The sequence below is a fragment of the Triplophysa dalaica genome, chromosome 18 (genome assembly GCF_015846415.1).
Source record: "Triplophysa dalaica isolate WHDGS20190420 chromosome 18, ASM1584641v1, whole genome shotgun sequence".
Lineage (NCBI taxonomy): Eukaryota > Metazoa > Chordata > Actinopteri > Cypriniformes > Nemacheilidae > Triplophysa > Triplophysa dalaica.
Window position 1 is genome coordinate 5,317,282 of NC_079559.1, and position 27,515 is coordinate 5,344,796.

General features: G+C 39.1%; 1 protein-coding gene across 4 annotated transcripts in view; it reads left to right on the forward strand.

Annotated features, from left to right (window-relative positions):
* faf1 (Fas (TNFRSF6) associated factor 1) overlaps positions 1-27,515 on the forward strand; it is a 73,814-nt gene that overhangs the window by 32,014 nt on the left and 14,285 nt on the right. For all 4 annotated transcript variants that reach the window (XM_056772450.1, XM_056772451.1, XM_056772452.1 and 1 more), the window contains 8 exons: positions 4,798-4,884; positions 13,259-13,348; positions 14,213-14,327; positions 14,406-14,469; positions 14,626-14,707; positions 20,306-20,460; positions 24,302-24,438; positions 24,985-25,073. In XM_056772450.1, coding sequence (XP_056628428.1) covers positions 4,798-4,884; positions 13,259-13,348; positions 14,213-14,327; positions 14,406-14,469; positions 14,626-14,707; positions 20,306-20,460; positions 24,302-24,438; positions 24,985-25,073 — 819 coding nt within the window. The remainder of the gene's footprint in view (positions 1-4,797; positions 4,885-13,258; positions 13,349-14,212; positions 14,328-14,405; positions 14,470-14,625; positions 14,708-20,305; positions 20,461-24,301; positions 24,439-24,984; positions 25,074-27,515) is intronic.

The following is a 27,515-nucleotide window of genomic DNA, read 5'->3' on the forward strand; positions in this document are numbered from 1 at the left end:
TACAAGGCAGCACAAACCCCCCTGTGGCTCATCAGCTCTTTGCCTCTCCCGTCAGACCTGTGCGACGCCGTTCCTTTCATCCTTCTCTTTTAAACCGCGCTGTGTTGTATTTAAGGTTGGTTTGTGTGGGACACAAAACCCAAACGCTTTATTCTGTACACACACAACCCCTCCCAGGCTCACTAGCATTCTCTTCGGCCTGCCCCAGTAACCTACACATGGCTCTCTAGAAATGGCTCCATTAATTATTCACAGCAGGTAGCACGCTCCACGTCAAGTGTAACAAGCTCCCCGTGGACTGACAGCCCCACTCGAACCCCTCCCTCAGAGCTGGGGGAGTCACTTTGGGACCGCACGGTGTCGTTTTGAAGAAACGGACATCTGTGATTGTTCTTTTTTGTTTGTTAGTTTGAAATGTGGGGGTTTTAAAGTAAATTTAAAATATGAAACAAAATAATTATTATAAAATTAAGCAAATTCCAGATTTTAACCCTTTCATGCATGTATTTGTGTAAGGCTTCAAGATGTTCACTTTTTTGTTAGCTATCCTTATCTGTAGTTAGTGACCTCTTTGCTAAAAAGGGTTAAAAAAGACATTTGGAAACGGCACGTTTTTTTCTACAATCTTTTAGCTAAAGCGACTTTTCAAAGTATATGTTTTATCAGTAATTTTTTCTGAGAATGGAACCCACGACCTTCGTGCTGCTAACAGGCAGGAACAAGACAAATTTTGTGCAAGACTGCATCAGAATCCTTAAAAAAAAATTATCCCATCCTTTCGCCCATCCTTTTGCCCGTGCAATCCCAGAATCCCCTTCTTGCCACCTCGATGCCGCTGGTCACCATTACAGTAATCAGACTACTTGACAGGTTTGTAATGGTGCTAATTGAAGAGATTAAAGTGAGATGGGTGAGCGCTCTCTTTCCCTCAGCAGATGGTTTTGATGAGCACCTACTGTGAACCTTAAGTGTTTCTGTCGGGATTACAACAACTGCAGAGTTTGGGCCCGCGGGGAAGAGAAAAGAAGAGCAGGAAACGAAGCTGTCGGCTTGGTAGGGGACCGAGTAACTAGACAAAGCTGAATCAAACAAGCCGCTGTGGCCCGACCGGACTGATCCTCAGGCGTTCTGGTTCGTTCTTTGTGAGACGAGAGAAAATTCATCGGCTTAGGATACAAATCGCATGCGATTCAGACGTGCGTTTAACGCCGTTTTTGTGTGATTGCTTGTAGGTTGGCTCTCAGAGTTAATTTAGTTAGCCGGAGAATCCTTTAGTTACTTTGGCTCCGAAGAGCAGACCTTTTCTCAATGAGGATGGGAAAAAATGTACCACGAAGTGTCCAAGCAGTCGCTTTTGTGCCAGAAGCGCTAGAAAATAAACACGTGAACCGCGAGAAAAGCTCAGCGGGGATCGGCCCTGGTTCTTCACAAACGTCCCGTCGAGAAAAAGTTACTAACAAGTGTGAGAAGTTTTTGTTTTTACAGTTGTGGCCTCAACACCGATGCCCAGAAATGCAACAAAAAAGCAACAGAGAGCTCTCACAATCTCTGCCTCCTTTCTTCCCCATTCACCCCCTCGTAACCACATATGGAGCGAACTCCTCTCCAACCTTTTTTCTCTTGCGTGTCTTTTGTCTTTGCTGAAGACCGGCCGATGTTTTTCTACTTGTGCATATCAATAGAAGAGAGCGAGTCCCTCAGCGCTATCCTGTTGTTTGTCTTTGCCAAAGGCTCTCGCTTTGCCTCCAGGCTCCCAGGGAACGCACCCTTCCACTGTTCGGCCCCGGGCCCCGCTCTTCTCCTCTGATTGGCATTCCCAAACCCAAGCGCGGGGCCACGCTTAAGCCTCAGAGCAAATGTTTGTCAGGAAAGTGGCGGGGAGAATAGGGCCGTCCGATAGGGCTCTGCCGTCCGTGACCAGACGAACCGTCCCAGGGATTTTTCGTGGCTCCACAGCGTTTCTCTCCGCAGCTGGAGAGATGAACGGAGAGGAAGAATGGGAGGATGGAGAGTAAAAGAGTGAATAAAAGGCATCTGGTGCTGAAGAGCTTGTGACTGTTTAACAGCAACCTTTTCTTCTCTTTGATTTCTCTCCAGCCAGGGATTACCAGTACTTGGCATTTAGAAAGATTGGATCATTACCGTGTGTGTCTGTGTGTGCGCGCTAGTTTTTGTCTGGGAGACTTGTTTATTGCAGACAATTTCTTTTGCAAGGTTTTACAATTCAGACCTCAAGTTTTTTCTTTGAATGTGCACATTCATTTTAACATACTGTTTACTCACTCTCGAAATTATTTTTGTCATGAATTTCTAAGAAAAACTGTATATCCAGAGACATTATTTTTCTTAATGTGAGAATTGAAGTGTGCACTTTATATGTTGTCAGTCAGGGGGCAGCAATACACAGTATTGTGTCAGAGTCCTGTGTATCTGTTTTGTGACATTTCTGTCCTTGTAATTTTTTTTTCATCTATGTTTTTTACACGGTTCACGTAAAAACCATCACGTTTTTGTGACACCATGGAAATATTGTTATTTAGGTGATATGAAATATTTATTTGACTCTGTCCAACGTGCTTGTCTTCATTCGTCGCATATGAACGTAATCCTTCCTGCGCCGTCAGTTATAATGTAATCCCAGCAGCTGAAATGTCTTTATCCGTCATATCTTCTTGTATAATGTCAACATTTTCTGTATTGTTTTTCCCCCCTTCCGATGGAAGTGTGTTCCCTGATGCTAAAGACTCTATTGTGACATTTAAAATGAAATGTCAGAGGAACAGGATTTAATAGGACTCAGTCTTTTCCTCCATTGTTTAATCAAACCTCATTGTTCCTTATGGGCAGCGGTTTGAGCAAGACAGTACAAATGTCAGCCCTTCGGAACATCTCAAAACTCTCTTTACTTTCTCTAGGAAATCAGTCGTAAATAAACTTGTTATTCGCCGGATTTGTTTGTTTATCCTTTCCGTGTATATATTTTTTCCTCATTTAGTGGGGTAATGTTGGCTTTAATTTGAGGACCCCTGACTGCTAAGAGGAGGAATTCGGAGCTCATGAATAGGTAATGACACTTGTGTTTGTGAATATTGCAGCAGTATGGGGCTTTTTCTCGGTCGGTCAATTATAATTCACCCTAGTTGCAGAGCGAGCTCTCTGCCTCCTCGCCCAACCCCACCACCTCCACTTTATAATACAACCTCACTTATTATGCTTTTGTTATTCACTTGTGGGTTTGTTTTGATACTTGAAGCATCTATATTTTAAGTCATAACAGTGAATAGCTTTGGTTTTATTTGCGCTTTTCCTTTTTTAATTCTCTCAAAATGTTCAATAAACCTAAATCTGTTTGAAAGAACAGTAAATAGATTCCCTCTGGATGTTTGTCATGATGGCTTGACGTCTGGCTGAAGTACAGAGTGTTAAAGGTATATTGACAGTAGGGCAGAGCTCTTATTAAAAACCCGATGAAGTTACCCGGTGAAATATCAAAGTCCCACAAAGGGCCGCTTTGTTATAGCGGCTAAATGCTTCCGCACGGTCCTCCGTGATGCCGTTACTTTCTACCTTCTCTTGGGCTGCGCTGCCATTTGACCCCAAACGGTTCATTACAGCCAAGAGCTGGTGTTTACGGCTGCCTGCCGGTCAGACCTGGGCAGCCAAATCCCTGTAGCCCTCTGGTCAAACACAGATATTACACTCTGTAATAACACTGGCCAACCCAGCTGACCCTTGCTCGCTTCAATAAGAAAAGCGAACAGCCCAGTGTGTGGGCTCGTAGATGTAGGCAATGTGTGCGCGTGTGTGCGTGCGCGGTTGGGATGGGGGGACTTCAGTCAACTTGAGGTGAGGATGTCAATATCTGAATTTGTTTCCGTTTATTAGGTTTGCGTCAGGGTAGTTCACCTAAAAAATAAATGATAATATGACTATTTCTTCTGTGGAAGATATTTTGAGAAATGTGTTTTGTGTCCAAACAAAGGAAGTCAAAGGTAGGCAATGACGTTCTGTAAAAAAAGTATTTCTTTAAAAAATATCATTGTTTGTGTTCTGCAGAAGAAAGAAATTAATAAAAGTTAGATTGACAATTTTATTTTGGGCAGACTGGTCTTTTTAATTCACAAAGTACAGTAGTGGCGACTCGAATCTTTGTCAACAGAATGAACATGGTTGCATCTGCTAATGAATTCTCAGCCCTATCTCTTTCAACCCTGTGTTTAGAAGCGTCTTAAGTCCATCGCTTCTGCCTCTGTGGGCACGAGTCCTCGGTCTGGCAGAAGATACTTGTATGCTCTGTGCGATGGCGATGGGATTTGGTCATGCGCTAGGAGGGCTTTCCGGCACAATGGCTAGTTTTCTCTGCCTCTGTATCTAGCGCTGTGGGGTAGCACATTCTCAGAAGACAATGCTCTGGGCGACGCCCGCTTTGATCACCTTCGTTCTCTGCACATCAGCCTGGCGTTGGGTGTTAAACCAACAGCGGCATAGGAGCGAGGCCAACATCAACTGTTTAAATGCATGCGATGTTATTAAGTGCGGTTTCACAGAAGTGCATGGGGGAAGAGAAATACTGTCCATTTTTAGAGTGAAGGGCTGTTGGCATTGGGCATTAGAGCAGGCATTCGTGGAATTTTGAGAGCGCAGAGCTCTTTTATGCTCTTTTTCATCTGCCTTTTCTCTCTCCCTCTTTGTTGAAACTATGTCCACTTTCGGTAGAAAATGATAAAAGGGATTTTTTAAGTTTTATGGGTCCGAGTGAAATTCTGTCTGTTGTCTTTTTGTCTGTTTATATCTTAGGTGAAGAGAAACATCTCCGACCTGACAAACATCCCAGTGCGACATCAACAGTGGGATGGATGGCCGGCCTCTGCCACAGTTGACACAGTATGTCATTTTTTTGTCCATCGTATAATAACGATTATAATGATCATGTAATAATTATAGTTGTCTGTTTGTTCCAATTTCACAGACAAAGCTTTTTTATAGTGGCTTACACTGTGTTTTAACCAAATGAGGCGTGATAAATACAGTTTCACTGTACGGATGTTAACAATTAATGTCTATTAAGCTATTAATAATAAGCTTAATAATGGTCAGTTAATCAACTTGAACATATATGCATTCCGTAATCATGTGAAGGGATGGTGTTAAACTGCAAAAACGCATATTGAATCGTCTGATATCAAAAAATTCTGATGTGTTTCTGTTTCACATAACTAATTCTAAACACTCAGACATGTATTTGGACCAAAATGTTTTTAGAATTATGAAAACATTGCAGTTGAGAGTCCCAATGCCTTTAAACCTCAATTTACAGTATGTACCATTGCAGTTTTTTGTATTATTTATTATTATTTACTACTTATGATTTAATACTGTGGAGCTCTTCATGTGTTGAGTGGTAGTAATCCGTTAATTGATTGATCATTTTAATGGTAATTGATTAATAATAATCTGTAATTTACGTCCGTTATCCAGCGTTTTTACTTGTTATCCTAGCCAGGCAGGACCGCAACTAAACATGACAGAATATTCAGTCAGTTGTTTTTCAGAGGTGGACAGTACTTTTTTTTTTTTTAGTCATTTGGCAGACGCTTTTATCCAAAGCGACTTACAGTGCACTTATTACAGGGACAATCCCCCTGGAGCAACATGGAGTAAAGTGTCTTTCTCAAGGACACACTGGTGGTGGCTGCTGGGATCGAACCAGCAACCTTTGATTTACCAGTTCAGTGGTTTAACCCACTAGACCACCATCTCCATATGCTATAAAATACTTAGAGATTTTTCACAGAAAAATGAAAGTCCTGACTGAATTACTTACTAGTTGTTCCAAACCTGTATGCATTTCTTTATTTGGTTGAAAACAGAGAAAGATATTTGTACGAATGCTTGCAACCGACAAGTTCTTGGATCACATTGACAATGACTACAATGACAACGGTCCCAGAAGTGTTTGCTCTCGTACATTCTTCAAAATATCTTCTTTTGTGCTCACTTCAAATATGAAGTTATTTTTCATACTATGGTAATCAAGAACTGTTTGGTTTTAAGCATTCTTTCAAATATCGTTCTCTGTGTTCATCAGAACAAATATATTTATACTGATTTTGAACAACTTTGAGGTGAGTAAATGATGACAGAATTTATATTTTTGGGTGAACTATCCTTTTAAATTTTTACACTTTTGAGTATCTGTACTTCAGAGTGTTTCACTTTGAAAAATAATACTTTATAACTACATTATAAAGCATATATTATATACTTTCAAATTGTTAACCTTTAATGCTTAAATACATTACAATCTAATACTTAAGTATTTTACTCAAAAGTTTTATTCAAGATTTTATTCAAAACATGTAAAAGTTATAAAATATGCTTTTTTATGTACTGATGTCATTTTTTTCACACAGTGAAGGCTTTGATAAAGAACAGATACCTGTATGGTTGTTTTTTAATTCCCTTGTGTTGAGCTAGAAACCACATTAGTTTGAAATCCTGTTTCACATAACTGTATCAAAATCAAATATTTTCTGAATAGTGGTGAATTTTTTTGTTTATGCCGGACATTCAGGTGACTTGCTTGAAACCTTGTCGTGCCTGGTTAACACAGAGAAGATAAAACAGATTGTGAACAGTCTTTATCACCCTCTGTAGTGGTTCAGACATCGGCCGATGTGAAAGTAAGATGTTGGTACTAATTAAGATGTCACAGAGCACCTCCCTTTTCTTGTCCTCTCCGTGTGGACACTACAGCTCATGTAGTGGGGGTCAATGACCTTTCCCGCCCTGTTCCCTGCTCCCGGCCTTTCAGCCTCACTCACTCAAAGTAATCAGAGAGGACCCAACACCAAACCCAGAGTAACCCCACTTTCCCCCCATATATCCCGGATTAAACATCCACAATAATCATTTGTGGAATAACCATGGGAAACGTCTCTTCGTACATCAGAGGTCATTGTGCGTTCTGATCATTTAAGCATGGAAAACGCCCTCGTGCTTTAACCGTGAAAGGGTAATGTGTTTTATTAGATGTCATTGTCTTGTTCTGCTGTCAGGTGTTTAATTGAGTAAGTTTGGTTTCAAAGGGAGTGGCCTTTAACCGCTGAACAAACCTGTTTTTATTCGTTTAGCCGTTTGTTTCAGGGGTAGAAAGTGTCTTGGCAACCCCTCCTCCACCTCTTTGAAATGTATAAAATGTATCGTGAAACTTTATCTTTATGAAAAGATAAAACCCTTCAACTATTTAGTATCGGACAGTCCCGGAACAAAAGACGTTGACCCTATTGTCAATAGCTTTTTGAGCAATGTTTCACAGAGTCCTTTTACAATGACGCATTGTTTATTTTCAGCACTCACGTATCTCACCCATTGCATTTAGCTCCTGTATTGTTAAAAGCAAAGGAGGCTGGAGAGATTGTTTCGTCCTTAGCAAAAAGCACAACTGACGCAAGGTCAGTGAATTACACCCTCTCACCACAGACTTCCCACTTGAGTCGGGCCACTTCAGGCTGAAGTGCACTCACCCAAGACCTCAAGCCACAAGCTTGGTTTTGGATGAAGAGGGCACGGCTCATGAATGCTCTTTAGGGCACATTAAACCTTTAATGCCCGAGCGGTGATTGGTTATGCGCGCACTTGGCTGCAGACCAGCTCTTTGCCTCACCTCTTCCCGGCGTATTATTAAAGCACCGGTCTTAATAACGGCCCCTGCCCTTATTGAAACGGCTAGCCATGCATTAGACCCAAAGCTCTTGCATGCCAGCCAGTCCGTTTTAACGCGTATCTCATTAACCTCCACCATCTCCTGGGATTTGTACCAATAAACATGACAGCCCGGGCTTAGAAATACATTTACCAGCAGTCTGAATCAATGCCCGCTCCGCCGTGCTTTCATTACCCTCGGCTTGCTCATATACGGCGAGTGTCTCCGCTATCTCTTGTACCTCATAAGGAGAAAAATGGAAAAACTGATCGGTAGTCAGTTTACATTGCATTTGCTGAGGTTTAAGCATATTGGTTTGGAAAGAGAATGCGATAGGTTTGTTTTTACTTGTTGGAGGAATAGATCGAACTTTAAAGTTTTAATCCGTTTCTGCGAAGAGGTAGAATGTGTAGCCTTTTTTTGGGGTTTGTTCTGTTATTTGATTTTCATCACTGTCTATACAGCGAAACTGTTTAACCAGCTAACATTTAAACAGGGCGGCCATTTTAAACGGCATTATGATCATCAGTGTAAATTTGTCTCCAGGGAGAAAGGGATTACAGTGTGTAAAATACGAAAACAACAGACCTTCTTTTGACCGTGGTTTTCTTGTCTTCCCTGCGCAGTGTCTGTAAATTCAAACGAGGCTGTTTACCATAGTCATGTTTAGCTTTTGTTTGTTTGGGTGGGTGTAGTCTGAATGCATGTGGTGTGTTTGAGAGGCTGACATAGGCTTCTTTATATGGTAGGCCACTGGAGGACTGCTGTTTGCTGGCTGTGTTTGGCATTAACCGACCAAACTTAGGTGCGCTTTCCCCCCAAACATGCATTATATTTAAGCAATTCATTTCGGTTTATCCTTCACAGGGTTTTTGGGGTATTGCACAAGGTCAGTTTTCTTTCATTAAGGTCAATAATGCTAGTTTATTCATTTGGACTTTTAGCTTATGTCTTGTGTAAAAAAGGAATTGGCAAATAATTGTATTCAAGAAAAACAATTAATAAACGTTTTTGCTTCTACAATATGTCTGTATACTGTGCATATTCATTTTGTATTCATAAACATAAAAACATACACATATTAAAGGAAATATTTAAATGTATTTATTTATATTTGCCAATAATTTAAATAATACGTAAACGTTTAATTATTTATATTTTTTCTTAAATAAATGCACGTATGTGTATGTGTTCATAAACACAATGAATATGAACTGTACAGAGACATATAATATGCAAAGACAATTCTGGTTGCGATTAATCGTTTGACAGCCCTAATTGAAGATTAGGTAAATGTAAGAGACACAACCTAACACTATTTTAGCTCATGTTTTGTTTGTTGTGTTTTTTTTTTTTAATTTGGCCTCGAAATTGGTCCGTTTTCACCTTTGAGCTCTCTCACTCACACACACATCCTTAGCCAAAACTCTTCTGAGCTCTTCATATTTCACTGCCAAGCTCTTGAAGCACCTATGGGAATGATTGACAAGTGCATGAACGTCCTTATTAGAGTCTTTTCCCCCTTAATTGCTGACATTTATCCAGTGTTTCTTGGTGTTTGCTAATGTATTACTGCAGCTACTCTCTGAGGGTCTCCGTGGCCCATGGCTGTTATGGGCTTTCGGCGTCACAGACCTGCAGAGGCGGCTTATTGGGCCCGATGGTTGCCGTAGTGACGGGGCTCAGTTCTAAGCCTGTACAGAGCCCCTGGTGAGATTGCTGTCTGCAGGTGAAGTTCTTCTGAGAGAGATGTATATACACCCTTATATTGCCAACCTCCAGTCTTCAGAAGCGGCAGCTTGCTCGGGCTGTCTAGCTCAAATCATGCTTTACATGTTTAGATCATCACCCTGCTATGTATGCTGCGGTTGTCTTATTTGGCAGTCAGCGGTGTTGGGTCGTGTGCAAGGGAAACGCATCTATTTTATGTGGTTTTGACATGAGTGATGTCTGTTTGATTAGCTGTTGACTTTGCTTTACAGTTAGATAATCAACATATATTGTTGAATTTGTGGTTGTGTTTTATATTCCAGTACGTGCACCTGCAGTGTACTTTCCCAAGAAAATACAGTAACTATATTTACGTTAAATGAATTAGGGTTGATATCTAGTAAATACTTAATTTAATGCCTTTAATGATACTAGGCAACATTGCTGTTCAGGAATTTCATTTAATTATCATTTAAATATTAAAATAAAAGTCTACAAAATAAAAATAAAATAAACTAATATAAAAATGATGCATTATTATTTTGTATAACTAATTTATAATTATTTTATTTTTCAATGTGGTCAAACTGTTGTTTTTGTTTATATTGTTGTTATTAATACATTTTGTTAATAAATAAAGTTAAACTATGCTATGCAGTACATAGTACAAACTTGTAGAACGGGACTGTATATTAGGTGCTACCCATTATTTTGAATGATCGAGAGATTTTAAACTGACATTGTTTTAACAATAGGAAGCTCGAAAACAGCATTTTGTTAAATTACATACCGTAAATGCAAGTGGGATTTGCAGTGATCTGCCGTCAAAATTCTGTAAATCAGATTACAGTTACAGATTACACCTTAAACAGGTAAAAAATGCCTATTCACACAGTTTTTTTCTCGAAAGGCTTAGCCGTGAATGGTTCACTGGACTTCTTAAACGCTGGATTTGACCTCAGATCTTAATCTAGAGTGACACCCCAACCTGAAAAGGTCCAACAGGTGTTTAGGGTGGGGCTCTCTGATGTCTATTCTTTCTTGGACTCACTCGCTCTCTCTCTATCTTTTCGGGCTCTGTAGCTCTCTTGTCCTCATCCTTTTTAGAAGCACACGGTGCAGCTCGGGGCTCTCAGATGAGTCGAGCAGCTGTCAGCAGTAATTATCTCTCTTACAGGCCCATAGACAGAAAATGCCAACAAATAGCAGAATAGAGTAGAGAAGGTTAGCTGGAGAACTGTTGCGGTGATGGTGGGGTAGAATTTGTATTAGATGAGAACAGAGAGGAAGACATAGAATTCCTCTTTTGCTTGGTGTCATTGCGAGGAGCTTTAATGCAAGTGTTAATGAAAGGGCACCAAAAGAAGAGGATTTGTTCTTTGTTTGGTGGTGGAGAGGGAGGGGTTGAAAGATGGGGTGACCTCTCCCCTGTAGCCTGCGGCTTTGGTTCACACAAACTCATTCCGTTAGATGATGGGGTCAAAATATGTAAGATTTACTATTACCTGTGATTTTATTTCTTTACCTACTGCTGCTGTCTGAGGATGTCTTAAGAGTGATGAGTAAAAAGGTTTGATTTACCCTGCGGACACGCTGACAACTTAAAAAAGCAACTTTCAAAAATCACAATTATTATGATGTCACAGCTATATGGAAATGATTGGTCACGTTTACATATCAACACCTATTTAGTTTTGGGCTAGTAAGTGTAGATTGGCAAATCATAACAACATCTTCATAAAGAATATATTGTATGTCTTGTTTATATCAAGAACACGATATATAACACTATAAGATCCACACCAATGTATCATGATGTTATTTATATTCTAAGCTTGCATGCTTAAGTTTGCCCTTCAAACGCATTAATTCTTTCAGTTTAAATCGATTGGCTTTCAATTTTGTATTGGTCATCAGCTTGAAGAAATTGCTCTAAAAATAATCCCAATGATATTGTTTTTCTGAATTGATATTATTATGGGGTCGACTTCATTATTCTTTAAAATGTACAGATTTTCAAAGCTTTATGGTTATAGTTATCCTTGGTGTGAATGGCCCTTTAATTGTAAAACAAGGGCATGATATTCAGAGAGGGGGGGATAGTGATTCAAAATAATGAATTCTGTCTTTTGAGCTTTAAGTAACACTCTTACATTGTAAGCGAACTTCAGTGGATCAGCATTATTCCATCAAATTATTTTTTTATGATTGAACTCAAATATACATTTTAAGTCAACCTTTTCGTAAATATATGTTTATAAACTGATGTGCAATACGTTGTTTAAAAATTTACACATACTTGTTTTCGTTCACTGTTGGGGGTTTGAAAACGATATGCTTTTTGTTATAATGAGTTCACAGAATGTAACAAAAATGACAATTTTACTAAAGGCTGGAATACGCCACACGACTTTTAAAATCTGAACAGATAAAAAAAAAAACTAGACATCACACACTCGCAAACACTTTTTGAAAGTTTGCAGAGCAAACAGGGCATCACACACTACATGATAAAATCTGCAGACTAGCGCAGATATTTCATTGGATGCAGGAGCTGGTCACAAATGACCTTCCCGACTGTGTTTGGTTATAATATAATAATTTATTTTATATTTAATTATATTAATAGTATTTCTTTATTAATATTTTATGGTTGATTAATAGTATTGAACTTATTTAAAACTACTCAACATTAGTTTCTTGTGTAATTTGTGTTCACAGTGATCTTTCTATGTTTTCTGACACGGATTCTTTAAAGTCAGAAGATAGATGTACTCTTAATTTCTGTATACCACATGATAATACTGTATATTTACTCTTTGTCTTTAAATGTAGGAAAGAAACAATATCTGTGATTCGTCTCTCTGTGTGGGCCATCACAAAAAAGTGTGTTTGTACGTTTTGGGGGAGTTAGCGCCCTGTTGAGGTACTTGACACTCTGAAATCCTCTCTGAGATATTATGGTGCTTGAACCAAAGCTTCTTTACGCTTAATCTGTTATGTCTGTTATCCGATACCTCTGCCAATACCTTAGAATTAAAAAGTGTCTTAAATCTTTTTTTCTCGTCCTTGTTAACCTTTTTAATTTTTAAGAATTTCATATTTCAGTTTAGTTCCATGGATCACTGGAATAAAAACATTCCACAGCTTCCCTGTACAATTCCACAGAACTGAAATGTTATTGAACAGTTAAAGTAAATACTAGATAAGATAACAACTGTGACTACATTAGCTTAGCATTATCCGTTAGCAGAAAGTATTGACAGCTGTGTTTGTTTAGGTAACAGAAATTTAAACGTACAGTGAATGGAGTCTAAGTGGTAATTTTAGGAGAGTCGAAGAGAGTCTAGAGAATAGACTTGTGTGCAGGGGAGAATGTTTGTATGTGTGTTGTGAGTGTGTGTTTGTATGTATGTATGTATGTATGTGTGTGTGTGTGTGTGTGTGTTTGTTTGTGTGTATGTGTGTGGCAGGCGGCTGTAATGAGTCCCTGTAGTGAAGAGCGCTGCTGACATTTCCACTCTAGCCTGTGAGTTAATGAGGAACTCAGGCCTTCACCAGTTGCTCACCGCCTATTGCATGTGATGCTCTTTAGAGAATCAAGAAGCTTGAACCTCCATCACAAGTCTGCTTACATGAATATTGGTGGTGTGTGCAAACTTTACCCAGGACAGCTCTCTTAAATACACTGGGTCACTCCTAAAAGTCATGGTTTATAGGCTGTTTGGCTTGTTTGTTCATTCACTTTCTACAAGTCAAAGAAAATGATGTGCAAGGATGTCCTAGTGGACAGAGATCTGTAGCATCAATGAAGTTTAATGAAGATGTTGTGTTATTGTACAGATGACTCTGGCTGTGAGTGGCATCTCTTACCCCTGTCATCACCTCAGTGTGTGTAGAAGATCTTCTCCTGCGCCGGACCAGACAGATGAGGTGATGCTGGACTAAACACACCATCACATACATTCTGAAACACATTGATTCGTCCCATAAACTAAACTTAAAGAAATAATTCCTTCTAAAAATCGTACATTTCATTTGCTTGATTCCCAGCATGTGGTGATGTTTTGGCAGTTTGTATGTTTTGTGGGATTTTCAATAAGATTCCCCAGCCAATTAAATGTTTGTCGTTTTTATATTTGTTTATATTGAATTTACTTATGTCTGTACAAGCTCCTCTATGTATTTGTTTTGCAGGCAGTCAAGAAAAGTCTAAATTATAGCATAGAATTTTGGTTGTCAGGCCTAGAAAATGAATGTCTATAAGTAAAATCTCTGACAAAATTGTAATGTGAACATATTTTGTTATGCTGTTTATATTAGTCTCTGTTTATTGTCTTAATAGAAGCATTTGTAAGCTAATAAGCATTTTTATTTAAAAAAAAAACGATTCTTAGTAGATATTAAAAGTAATTTCTATTGAAAATTAAAAATCAACAGAAGAAAATGTCTTAAAAAGTAATACATTTATTGATCTGAAAGGAGCCCATGTTTCAGAGATTTTATATGATACGAAGTGTTGTTACTGTAATTGTTTTTGTATTAACCGATATGATGGCTAAAGATAATATATTTGTACACTTCACATTAAGTACATTTTAATTTAGATATCTGCTTAGTTCTAGCTTTTATCCAAAAAGATTGCATTTTAAGCAATATTTAGTTATATCATTGATGTTGTCACTGATATAATGGTCATCCCCAGTGTTATCATGAGGATTGATCAAACAAAATACAAGTCTTTGTATTGATGAATGAAATGTTTCTCAACATATCTTATCTGTGTGTGTACTGCAGTGTACAGATGTCCACATGGTCAGCGACAGCGAAGGGGATGATTTCGAGGACGCACCTGAATTCGGTGTAGATGAATCAGAGGTCTTCGGCTCGAGTTGTCGGAAGTCTCCGATGAGTAAGTCAGATTGTGTGATTATAGTAGGGGCTGACTATAAAGAGCGAGGATTTATTTATGTTTTTTATCTTCCTCCAGTGCCAGAGAACAGTGAAAATGAGGGTGATGCTTTAATGCACTTAACTGCTGAATTTTCTAGAAGGTGAGATCCCGTCATGACACAAGAGTTCACACATACATTGGATCTGTGTAGTTTAATGTGTGTTATCTTTTCCACAAATTTCCTGGTGTTGCTGAAATGTTTTAATGTCTGTAAATAACTACACTTATTTAGGACGTTTATCGTTTTGTTGTGCAGATATGGCGACTGCCATCCTGTGTTCTTTATCGGCACCTTGGAAGCAGCATCTCAAGAGGCCTTTTATGGCAAAGCCAGAGATGTGAGTATATAACTTCATCCATATAAGTATATAACTTCATATTCCATTTATTTATCAATTCTTTTTCATTTTAACCAGACACTAAGTCCCTGTAGTATTAGTAGAATGACATCAAGACTTATGATGTCTATGACAGTTTATCAAAACTTTTTTCAGCTATAGGTGAACAGGTACATAGAAACAACTGACCATTTTATTGGCAGATAGCCCCCCCCCCCTCGTCCCGATAAATCCCCATCAAATTTCCGTTTCCCATTTGAACAGCTGAAGCTTTATTTAGAACAGCTTTGTGCTGGTTTTCCCGCTGTGTCCTCATAAGGAGGCTTGTATCAACTGACAGCTTGTGTGGATTACAGTCTTATTAGGCTGAGAGGATGCAGCAAGATGTTCAGGGGGTTTTTGAGCACGAGAAGCGGGCGGCAGTGGCTTCCTGCCTGCAGCCCAGCTGATCTCCTTTTCTCCTCGGCGCAGGCACAATATGGCCGCCGCTCTCCCCCGAGGAGACGGTTCAGCGTGTTAGTGAAAACAAACTAACGTAAGGAGAGGATGTGACCTGCTATGTTCTTGTCTTGTAGGCAGTCAATGTTTTTATTGATGGGTCACACATTGTCACTGTTTGCCCACGTGCGCTAAAAGTGTTTGCAGTCGCTCTTTTTTTGTTTGGTTGTTTCTCTGCCAAAGTTTTCATATTTAAAAGGTGGAGGTGATGCATTAAGGCATTGAGAAGTGACAGGACTGTATGTCAAAGTTTCCAAACATTATATGTTAACTGTTTTTGACTTCTTCGCTACCGTTTCTGTCATATGCTCCTCTTGCTGTTGCATTGTCAATCCTTCACTTCATTATCTCTCCTCTCATGCCCACGTGCGCATGATTGGGATGGATTCTTCTGAGGGCACTTGTCTCTCTCATAGGCCTGAGAGGATAATCACCAAGTAAAACACTACATCTTATGAAGTGTTTCTGGACTGGAAGATGCTCTCAATCCGCCCTTAATGAAAATGCCAGGGGCCCCAGAGTTCAGCTCCGAGGATCAGCGGAGGACCCTTGAGTCGGGCCACCCATCAGCACATAGGCCTCATCACAAATCCCCTTAACATCCAGCTAATTACGCTAACCCTCCTCTGCCACCCGCACAAAGACACCCATCAAAATTCATAGCCCTGCGTGTTTTTTTTCACGTGCGAGTTTCAAGACGGAGCCTGTAAAGGGCCGCGAGAATAGAGATAGGGCGGATTTTTTTGTGGATTTTGTGACACATTAATGATTCAGGAATATTAACACTGATATGCTAACAGAGCTAAGCTGCTAAATCTACAGCAGGCCTACCTGAAGAATATTGACTTCTTGGTTCTTTGAGAGAAGATTTTCTTTTTTTCCTTTAGTTATTGATAAAAATGAAATTTATTGAAGTTTTTAAGGACGTTGGTCATATTATGTTTTTTTTTTAACAAATAACCTGAGTTTATTTCTACTGCAGAACACAAATTAAGATATTTTGAACAATGTTGGTTACCCCTCATTGTATGGACACAACACCACTCAGGCATTTCTCAAAATACCTTCTTTTGTGTTTCACAGATATATACAGGCTTCGATAGACATGAGGGCTAGTAAATTAGTTTTTTTTATGAACTATTCCTTTAAATATTTCAGTTATTTAACATGACAAAAACATTGATAATAAAGGAATAGTACTTCCAAAAATATACATTTTCATTCACTTTCCCTTATGAAGTGACAAACACATTATTTTTGGTGGAGATGTTGTGGCTGAATGCTTCCGTAGATGAGAATTATACAGGTTTTGAAAAAAAAACAGCGTCAGATTGTTGATCCTGTGAGAACTATCCCTTTAAGAGTTGTATTTCACTTATAATATAAACTTCAATTATGCAACATGATTATTATTATTACTAAATTATTGTTCAGTGTTTGTAGACTAGTCTCCCGTACGCAGAGCATTGTAAGTGCCATCTGTTTAAGCGTTCTGCTACAGGTCAGGAGAGAGCAGTAATATGAACTGCTCATTTCCCATTGTTTGCTTTTCTACAGGCAAAAGAGGATGATCACTTTCTCCATCTCACCCCCCTCAGCACATACACACACATCGCCTGTAATTAAAAACATCCTTTCAGAATGCTTCAGAAAGAAAACGTATGGTTGACTCGTCTGTATGTCTAGCGTTACTCTCGTGGTCAGGCAGGTGCAGGCTTACACAATCCACCCGCAATATGTGTTGCAAAGCTGAAGTCAAGATGCTTTTTCAGTCTGTAAGAGTTTGACTGAGCTCCTGTAGATATCACATGGCAAAAACTAGCTTTATACTACTTAACACCAAGTCAAATGGGTTTTGGTTTTTCATTTGCTTTTTTTGCAAAAAGAACAGAGATATCGATGCTTTTGAGGGTTTTGTGGCACATTCATGATTTAGCAATATTAAAGTGAATATTCTGTCATCATTTACAAACCTGTATGACCTGAGATGTTTCAAAGAATGTTGGTAACCGGCACCCATTGACTTGTTGCATTGGTTTTGTGTCTATATGATACAAGTGAATGTGTGCCACTGCAGTTCGTTGACCAACTTTCTTCGAAATATCTTCTTTTGTGGTCATTTGAAGAACAAAAGTCATACAGGTATGGAATGACAAGAGGGTGAGTAAATGATGACAGAATTTTCATTTGTGGGTGAACTTTAACACTGATATGCTAGCAGAGCTAAGCTGTTAAATCTACATCAGGAAAAGGGATTCCTCAGTTCTGTGATGCATTAAGCATGACAGTAATACAGTTTTTATCACTCAGTATTTTTGGTTTTTACATATATTTTCATCATGTTTTTTTTGTGCTACCAGTCTACGCTAAGGTTGTATTTGTTAAAATTAGTTAATGCATTAGCTTACTTGAACTTACATTGAGCAATATAGTTTTTCACCATTAAACTTTGTTAATAATATTTAATGCCAATAAAATGATTCATATAGTTCACTGTGAATTAACTTAAGTTAAACCTTTTTGAAAAATGCATTAGTAAATGCAGAAATTAACATGAACTAAGATTAATCAATGACGTGTCTTCATTGTTAACACAAAATTTTTACATGCTGTAAACTAATGTTAACAAAAACAACCTTATTGTAAAGTGTTACTTAAATAACTTAAATAATTAAAAGTGGGTTAAACTAGTTTTGTCAGGAAGAATGTGAAATGTGAGTTGTGGTTGGTTGCAACTCTTGTCCAGAGTTAGCCTGGGAACTCCTCATTTGACTACGGTGTGAAAGCTAACGCTCTTGCGCTCACAGGACAGATCGGTTTTCTCTCCTCCCATGTCCCACTCTCTTCTAATCGTCCCCTTGCCATTTTAGGGATTCTCGGGCAGGTGTGGACGACTCGGAGTGACTGAAAGAGCTTTTGGGTCAGTTTCCAACCCAGAACAGACCCAGTAATTTGGACTGAGCCCTATTTGCTGAAGGCGAAGGGTCCTACAAAAAGAGAGAAAGAATGGAGGAGAAAACAATAGGATGAAAGTAGAGAGGAGGGACTGTGGGTAATGGAGGGGCGTGAAACGAGGGAGCAGACCGAACACTGTTATTAGAGAGAGTAGCTTCTCCCTCCTCTTCAGTGAAATCTTAGAGGCCTCCGAATGTTTTCGGAGTTCAGAGAGAGTATGTTATCGATGTCAACGGGCATTTTTCTGTCTGATAAAAATAACACTTTTTGTCAACTTTTGATGCACAAGATAGATCAAAGATGTAATGTTAACTTATGATGTTTCCCAGAATGCTTTTTGTGTAGGACTGCTAATAACTGGTAGTGTGTTAACTTCTACAGCCCCGTTTTAGAACGAACAGTGTTGGAAAAACGGCATGCCTCATTTTCATCCACCCCCTTAATTTTTGACGGGTAAAATCTCTCCCTCTCTTCAGGTCCAGGTTGCTTGTCTACCCAGCGTGAATGTTTAATCTTTTCAGGGCCTTGAATTGGTCCGGTGAAAGAGGCCTGAGCTCTCTCCCGCCAGGGGCCTTGCGGCTCATTCGAGAGCTTTAATCACTGTGCAAACACAGCAGCACTCTATCACTCCTTCTCGCATGCACACCTCCGCCAAGCCCAACTTTCTCTCGCGCGTTTACACTCTCCCTCACATCTCTACCCGTTTTCTGTTTTTCCTCCATCGGGCTGTTGTGAAATTCCTCTCGGTTCCTTTCGATGAACCGTTGGGGGTAAGGGCAGGAAGAAAACTTCTAGATTTGTTCTGTAATTTGCTGGGTTTTTTCTCCTCGCATTGCGAGGCGAAACCTTTCATGTTTGTGGTGCTGTTCTTTTTTTTAATTAGTTGAGGGGTTACGTGTGCTCCCGGCATTCGTCTGAGGCATAAATATGTACGGATTTGGACGCGACGACGGAGGAAGGGCACAGTCGTTTCGAGCAAAACAAACAAAGCGATTTGTTCGCATGTTGTTTTGACGTTGACAGCCTCAAAGAAAGTTTGATTTAGCCTGCGTAAGTTTGATTTGGTTTGGGTGTTTGTTTTGTTCAGGGTTTGCTAAGGCCAGTCTCTCTTTGTTTTTATACTGATGGAGCATGTTGGCCTTAAAGCTCTTGCGAAAAAGCTGGTAAATCATGAAATAAAAGTGGATCAGTGAGAGGAAATTAGATGTATTCTGGTTTCATGGATATAGATAGTTGAAACGGACTTTAAGGTTCTAGTTTTCCTTTTTTACAGGTATTTATTTACCTTTCGCATCATTTCACAGTTAGATGGGGGGACAGTATGACACGTATGCTATCAGTTTTCACATTTTTTATATTAATTGCATTTGGCATTGTAGTATATTAAACACACATCATCTTATTTTGTTTTCTAAGTTGTCATTGTAAATTGGTCTTAAATATATTTATTTTTTATAAATATATGTTTTTTTCAAAGATGGGGAATAAGCATAGTAATCAATTCAACTACAATAGTTATTAAAAATAAAAAGACATGTCTTGAATAATTTCAATAAGATGCATTTTGTAAAAAAACATTGAATATCCTAGTGTTTTTTTTCTTATATAATTTATTTAATATTCCACTGATGCACCTTCTGTCCTAAAAAACACATTTTCACATTTGTAAATTCACAGAAACAAAATTGTAAAATCACACAAAGAAATATGTTCAATTATTCAAAGAAAAAACATAACACTATTAAACAAATAAAAACAAATAAAGCATCCCACCCACCCAAGACCCACATAGCTCGACCCAAGAGTCATATTTAAAAAAAAAATATTGACATGAGAAAAAATTGTCACAATTCTTAAAAAGACATCAAATATAATGTGACTTGTCAACTTGTCAGCCTCATTTTAAAAGTCTATATTTTTACATTATTCCAAAACAAAAGTGTAAGTATTTCGGTAAGCCCACATTTTGAAAGAATTGTATTTAGTTGATTTAGTTCTGTTCTGTTATGTTATCTTTTCTTTTGGCGTCTGCTAAGGGTATGCTTTACGAATTGCATTGTTAATGTAATTGCAAATGAACTGGAACAGTATCATGAACACTTTACGATTTTTAACTGTTTCTATATCTGTGTTTCCATCCTTCAGAGAAAACTGCTGGCCATCTACCTCCACAATGACGAGAGCGTCCTCAGTAACGTCTTCTGCTCCCAGATGATGTGCGCAGACTCCATAGTGTCATATCTCAGCCAGAACTTCATCACGTGGGCCTGGGACGTTACTAAAGAAGCGAATAAAGCCAGGTGAGCGTGTCCTTCATCTCTCATCACAACAGCAATTGGATCATCCAGAACGGTGGGGATCGGAAACGTTTTCACACTCAAAATGGATGATCTCTTAATGAGAGGCATTCTTCCCTTCCCCCCCACTCTCCCGACTCTCTCCTCATAGAGAGCTTTAACAAAAGATGTCGTGTTTGCTCACTGAGGCCCCGCTAGGGCAATCTGCACTAATCTGCCCCACTAAAGGGTCAGTTAGACAGACAGACATCATAGAGTGCACCACTCTGTCTGAATGTCTTCATTTTAGGATGCCAGTTGGATTGGAAGATTGCGTTTTTGTTTAACTTTTTCTAAAGTCTAAGGAGGCAGAAAAGCTGCTTGTAACATTAATGTTCGAGAAATTACCCAAAAAATCGCATCCATTCCCTGGTCTCGAGGCATATAAATGGTCCGGAATGCAATACAAACCTTTCAATCCTCTTACATACAATTAGTTGAAATAATGTTTGTCCTGTAACCTTAAAAGGATAGTTCATCCAAAAATGAAATCCTGTCATCACATAATCTTCCTCAAGTTGTGTTAAACAATTATACATTTCATTGTTCTGTTGAACACAAACAAAGATATTTGGAAGAATCTGGGAAAGAAAACCGTTCTCGGCACCATTGAGAATTATTGCACTTTTTGAGGGTAATTTTCCTACCGTGCTAGTCAATAGTGACAAACATTCTTTTATTTATGCAGGTTTGGAGCGGCACGAGGGCGAGTAAATGATGGCGTAATTTAGATTTTTAGGTGAACTGTCCCTTTAACTGACTTGTGGTATGCTTGTCGTGTTCAAGTCTATGGAACACTTCGGAAAAGTTAGTGTACGCTTGAAATTCTTGAAGTTCACAAAGATGTATCCCAGAATGCTCTAGGTTACTATGCCTGCTGATGAAAGCGTGCAGAGAGGCAAATAAAAATGTGTATATCATGGCAAATGAACGGAGGAAAAAGAGTGAGAAGCTGATCAAGCAGCAGATGGATTCTTGATTGGTCCCAGCAGGCTTTGCTTCTGAGCAGGCCTCTACTTTTCCTTCCAGTAGGCTTCACCCTAAAGGCCTCCCTCTAGAGCGGACGGGGAGAGAAAGACCAGTCAGTGACCCGCTTCTGCAGGGGATCCTACGGTTCAACCAGGCCTCTATAACCCTTTCCCTCCCCTTCTGCTTTTTGCCCCAGCTGAGCCTTTCTACCACAGATTAAAGGCGGCCAACATCTGGGGCTATTCATAATGCGAACAGAGACACACACACACACACACACACACACAATCCCTCTGACACACAATGCATACTCCCTGACATGCTCACACACACACACACCTCATTCTCACGGTCCTGAGCTGGGCCTGAGTGACTGTCGATTGTTGATGTGATTTTAACATCACCTCTGTGAATGAGAACTGTGAATCACTAATCGCTGACAGCGACAGCATAGACTCAACATAATTGTGCATTAATCCAAAGTCCAAATGTGATTAGTGGGAATGTAATGAGCACCCACAGGTGCTACAGGGGCTCTTTGTTGCCGCTCAAAATAATGCAAAGTTGTAGGCAGCAATTTGCAAGTCCTCCTCTAATACTGTAGATAATGTAGAGCTCTGTTCTAGCATACCACTGTAGATAGAAGCAGTTTTTACACCAACAACAAATTAATAATTTTGTAATAAAGGTTACCTAAAGTTTGGTATGTGGTTTTCCAAACATAAACAAAGGTCCAATGTGTAGTTTTTTGGAGGATGTATTAACAAAATGCTATATAATATACATAACTACTGTATGTCTTCAGAGGTGTATAGGCTAAAGACCTTACATAATGAAGCGTTATGTTTTCATAACGTTACAATGAGATATTTCTATCCACAAACACATATGTTATCTCCTTCGGCAAAGAAGCGAAAACGTGCAGACATCTTAGTCATCCACCGTAGTGCATCATAAAGTAGGGGGCGGGTGAAGTCAACCAATGGTTTAAATTCACAACTTAACCACTAACTGACGCTTCATTTCGTACACTGGACCTTTAAGAATATCTATGATAAACATTTTTTTACATGGCTTTCTGGAATATTGGATTCTGATTGGCCAGTCGTATAGATTGATTAAATTAATAAGTAAAAATGAGTAATTTTGACTGGTTTTACTTAAATATTTAATGTATCACTCCGCCTTCTCTTTTCTCATGCCGTCATTTATTACGTTTTCCCATCCAGTTATTTACTCACTTGCTAAGTAGCTGTATGAGCTACTTCGCTTCCCGTCAAGGTCTTTTATCACCCTGTCTGGTTTATTTGCGATAACCTGCCGAATGTACTTTTTTCTTTAAAATAGGACTCCCTTAATAGTTTTGCCGTTTCAGTAACCCATACATTTAATGTTGTCAGGTCATATTATCAAAACAAGAGGTATTGACTCATTGCCGTTTATTTCTTGGAATGTTTTTTAACTTAAGTGAGATTTTCACAGTGTGTGCTATTGCTTTGCAATTGTATCGTTGAAAATCAATGCACAGTTTGAGTGTCGTTGGACATGAGAAACTGTTGTGAGAGAAAGAAACAGTGCACGCCCTGTAGCTCCTGCAGATGGCATGATGCTGTGACATGCCTCTATAGGTTCATGCGAGTCTGGCGGTGCACAGAAATAAGACGGTTCACACACTCGAGAACGTGACATGAGCATTGGATGAGAAGGCGTTGAGAATGTGTCGCTTCGATTATGAGGCTGTTTTTGACGAGATGTTCGAAACACCAGGTGTTACCAACTAAACAGTCAATAAAACTCCCCTGAGGTCCTTTGAAAACTCTTAACATTCTTAGAAATGTCTTATGCATGACTGATGTGACAGCGCATTGCCAACTGTAATGACTGTTGGGACCTCTGGAGATTCTGCAAGTGTTATTTGTGTGATGTTTCATTTTTATTGGCGGTGGAACAGGTTAGTATAATTTAGTGCACTTTTATAACTTGTAAATATAATATGATTTTCATTCTGACACCCTTTATCCTGTTCATCTAATCATCATGTCATATTTTTTGAATTTCTGTAAATGTTGTTTTTCTGTCTTTCATGTCTTTTGGATGCTAATGTTGTTTTTATAGTATTTTTTAATAGTGAGGCCTTTAGACTGATTCAGCAAATGCATTTCACTAAAAAGAATAATTCATATCCTTATTTGTTTATTTTTTCCACATCTAATGCATTGATTTGTGGGATAGAGTGTGTTTCATGCAATATGCCGCTCTAAACAGCTGCAGTAGATTTCTTACATAAAGTGCACACACTCATCTCAAACTTTTTTCAATTTCTCTGATAACCAGATAAAATTGGCTTCTTTCTCTGGTTTTCTCTCCAGTACCGGCCGTGACCCATCACACGTGCGTTCCACCTCTCCTCTATTTTACTTTTCAGTTATTAAAGCCGCCGTTATTAAAAGACGAGAGAAGCTAATCTATATTTGCATTCGCTCTATAGCAATTCATTAATATTATGACATTTACTGCCAGCACTCAGAGTCTGCCTGCTACCCTTTTCCTTCGGCGAAACGTTAATTTAAAGTTCTGTCTTTGTAATGGAATAAGAAATCCTCTCTGCCCTATCAAATTCAGCGCGGCGAGAGCTGAATACTAATTTAGATGGGAGAGTGTTTGGAGAAGGTCCACGCTTTGAGCCGAAGCCAGAATTGGTTTTAAAGTCTGTTAATATGATGAGCTGTGTACTCTTATTAAACTCAGTGATTGTTCACGGGAGTTTCATTCGCTGTCTGTCCACTGTCCACTCAAACGACTGACTCTCTTCCCCCCTCTCTCTCTCTCTCTCTAGACTACTCACGATGTGTACAAGACACTTTGGCAGTGTTGTTGCACAGACCATTCGGACATACAAGACTGACCAGTTCCCATTACTTTTAATTGTCATGGGCAAACGGACATCAAATGAAGTTTTAAATGTTATTCAAGGTAATGTATTTAGTGATTAACTATAAATTAAACCTTGTATGGTGTTCACATTTTTCACGCAGAGTTTACCGGTTTAGGGAACCCATCACATTAATTGTTTTTCAACAAAATACAACCATCAAAATTTATGAAATTTATGTTTACTTTATCCCAACTACAAGCAACATCAAAAGGTTATATAGGTAATATTTGTCATTTAATTAACATTTATAGAAAAAATATAGGATGCAAGCTCCTGGCTCAAAGTTAACTTCTGGTCTGTGTTTGCTTATAAAAGAACATTTGAATTATATTTATTTATATTTACATTTACATTTTATTATATATTATTTGTATTAAATTCCATTAGGACTCCTTTACAGTTCTTTGTGGATATCTACCGGAAGTTAAGTTTGGGCCAAATAACCCATGTTTATGTTGTTGCCTCACATGTTAAACACTCACAAAACATATATATACATTTTGCATTGTACAACAGAAGATGTATCTTTAATTCTTTCACTATAATTTCATTGTTGTGTTAATGTGTGTTTCTGTGTGATGAAGGCAACACAACGGTGGATGAGCTGATGATGAGACTCATGGGAGCTATGGAGATCTTCACCGCACAGCAGCAAGAAGATATCAAAGATGAGGTGAGACCGCACACGAGACAGAGACTGACCCTCTGTATAGTCACCAATATTTTTGTATTGTGTATTTATTCTCTATGGCTGTGGGGTCTCTTTTCCAAAATAAAAGCACTACGTTTGGCTTGAGGAAGAAGTTTACACCCGAAGTACTTTGCGTGCTACTAAACTATGCTGTATGTACTGTAGACTGCTTTGTTAGTTATGAGAGAGATCTTGTTTTGTCACAGTCTCTGCGCTCACTTGTTACAGAAAGTAATCTGCTGCCTTACACGCATGTCGCTTGTTATTCATTACATTCAGGTTCCTAATGACAAATGTATATAAAGCTGTTCGGATGTTTTTCTTGATTAGTTATATTTTAGGCCACAACAAAGTATCCCGGGCATGCTGGGACAGATGACCACTCATTGTCTGACTCATAAAAGTCGCCCTCATCAAACAAAAAGAAGAAAAGATGCTCCGCCTACATCTGTATGCTTGTCTGGGTTTCAGACAAACTGTGGCATAGAAGGCACAATTGAGCTGACTGGGTAATATAAGCTTGTGGACCCGACACAAAGCTGGCAGTATACGCGCTCGTTGTGTTGTGGTCACTGATTGTCTAAATCAATGAAAGCTCAGCAAACAAAAACAGCGTACATGTGTCCATCTGTTGATTTGAATCAACAACTTGCGAACGACTCCTTTGCAGCACGTGAGCTGATTCCTCAGAGTGAATCTCTAAATACCTCTCGGCAACGATCCTGACTAATTCCTGACTAATTAAAATCACTAATTGTTGTGTTTGTTACACGCCCCATTCTCGTGACAGGTCTGTCTACCCTCGCTGTGAATCTATCCTCACCTGTGCGTCTGTGTTTTGGTGGGAAATATTCATACAGGTTACTGTTGCCCCGAGGCCTATTGACTCGATGATGAGATAGGTCTTGACAGTTCTTGCCGCGTACCACCATTCTCTTTTCTGCTTGGACACCTGCGTGGGACGCTTTGAATTCATTGGTTACATAAAGCTACAGAAATAATTTATGCTATCTTGTAACTTTTCCGTGCCATTGTGTTTGTGAGAATGCATTTGCAAACGGTGTTTTGTTTGGTTTTCTCATGCTATTAGGCGGTTTTGTTTTCGCGGCTTGGTAAATACTTGAATTAAAAACGATTTGTATCTGTTAGAGCCATCAGGGTGTGAAATTTCTGCTTCCCTCAGTCATATCGCTTGAAAAACCGCTTGAGTGAACATTGATGGATTTCGGCTGAAAAAATCTCCTTGACGGTTTGCTCCTCGTGGCTGTAATCTTTTCAGGTGTGAAGCACAGGTGATGTGAACGGGGAGAAACAGAGTTAGGGTGATTGAGTGTAATATAAGAAATGCAACAGGAATGTTGCGCTTTTCGGAGTCTTTACATTTGGCCTTCAGCTGTGGGCTTAACCACAATATTTTCCTCAGTGTTATATTTTGCGAAAAGATTTTGTATACAAAGTCTATGTGATTTGTAAAGAAACACTATGTGTCTTTCAGGTACCCATGCCTGCCTATAGACTGAGCTTTATGTCAGCGTTTTCACAAATTCGTAGGGTAATGATGATATTGTTTCTGAGATCATGCATAGAAAATCATAATTTCAAAAGTTTGTATTTTCAGGCCCTCAAAATGCCATTGTTGTGTAAATGAATGGCAAGACGGCATAAAAGGTGTCCAGTTTTTAATTTTAAAGGTTGTAATGTAAACGCTCCCCTAAAAAAATATGTTGTTTAGCAATCTTTGCATCGTAGTTTGTACCACAGAGCTGTCAAAATTTGAGCTTCTTATTTCTTTCATTGTATAAAGTAATTATTCATATATATATATATATATATAAAAATATATACAATGAACCTTCATATTCTCTGTGCGCTGTAATGAGAAAACTTTTCTTTATAATTTAACTGAACTTCTGGTGATCGAAGCCGAATTAAAATAGCAGGTGCTGCGCCCAGACCTGAACCTTTTGTGTAACCCTTGTGTTTGTAAACAAATGAGCGTGGGAGACTTCTTGTTTGAAAACGTTTGTTCTTGTGCCGCCGCTAACCGCATGCCATTTGAGGCAGTTTAGGATTGCCCTTTAAAGTCCCTTGCAGAAATATCCCCATGTGCGTGTCCCCTGTACATTCGGTGACTCAGAGTGACCCACAGACGGCCGCTCATATGTCTGTCTGGACAGACATACGCACTATGTACACCGTCTGGATCCGCACTCGAATGAAACAGCACAGACTCATTCAGCGAGATGTTCAACAGCATTCCTCAGAGTGTCTGGGGGACGTGACCTGGGGTCGTGCAGTCAAGGGGAAAATAGTTATTCACTTGCTTCATTAGCTTCAGCACAGCTCATGACACTGACTCACTGTATGTAGACTGTTAGAGAAAGAGAAAAGAATGGTGGAAATATGTTTCTCATACTTCTTACC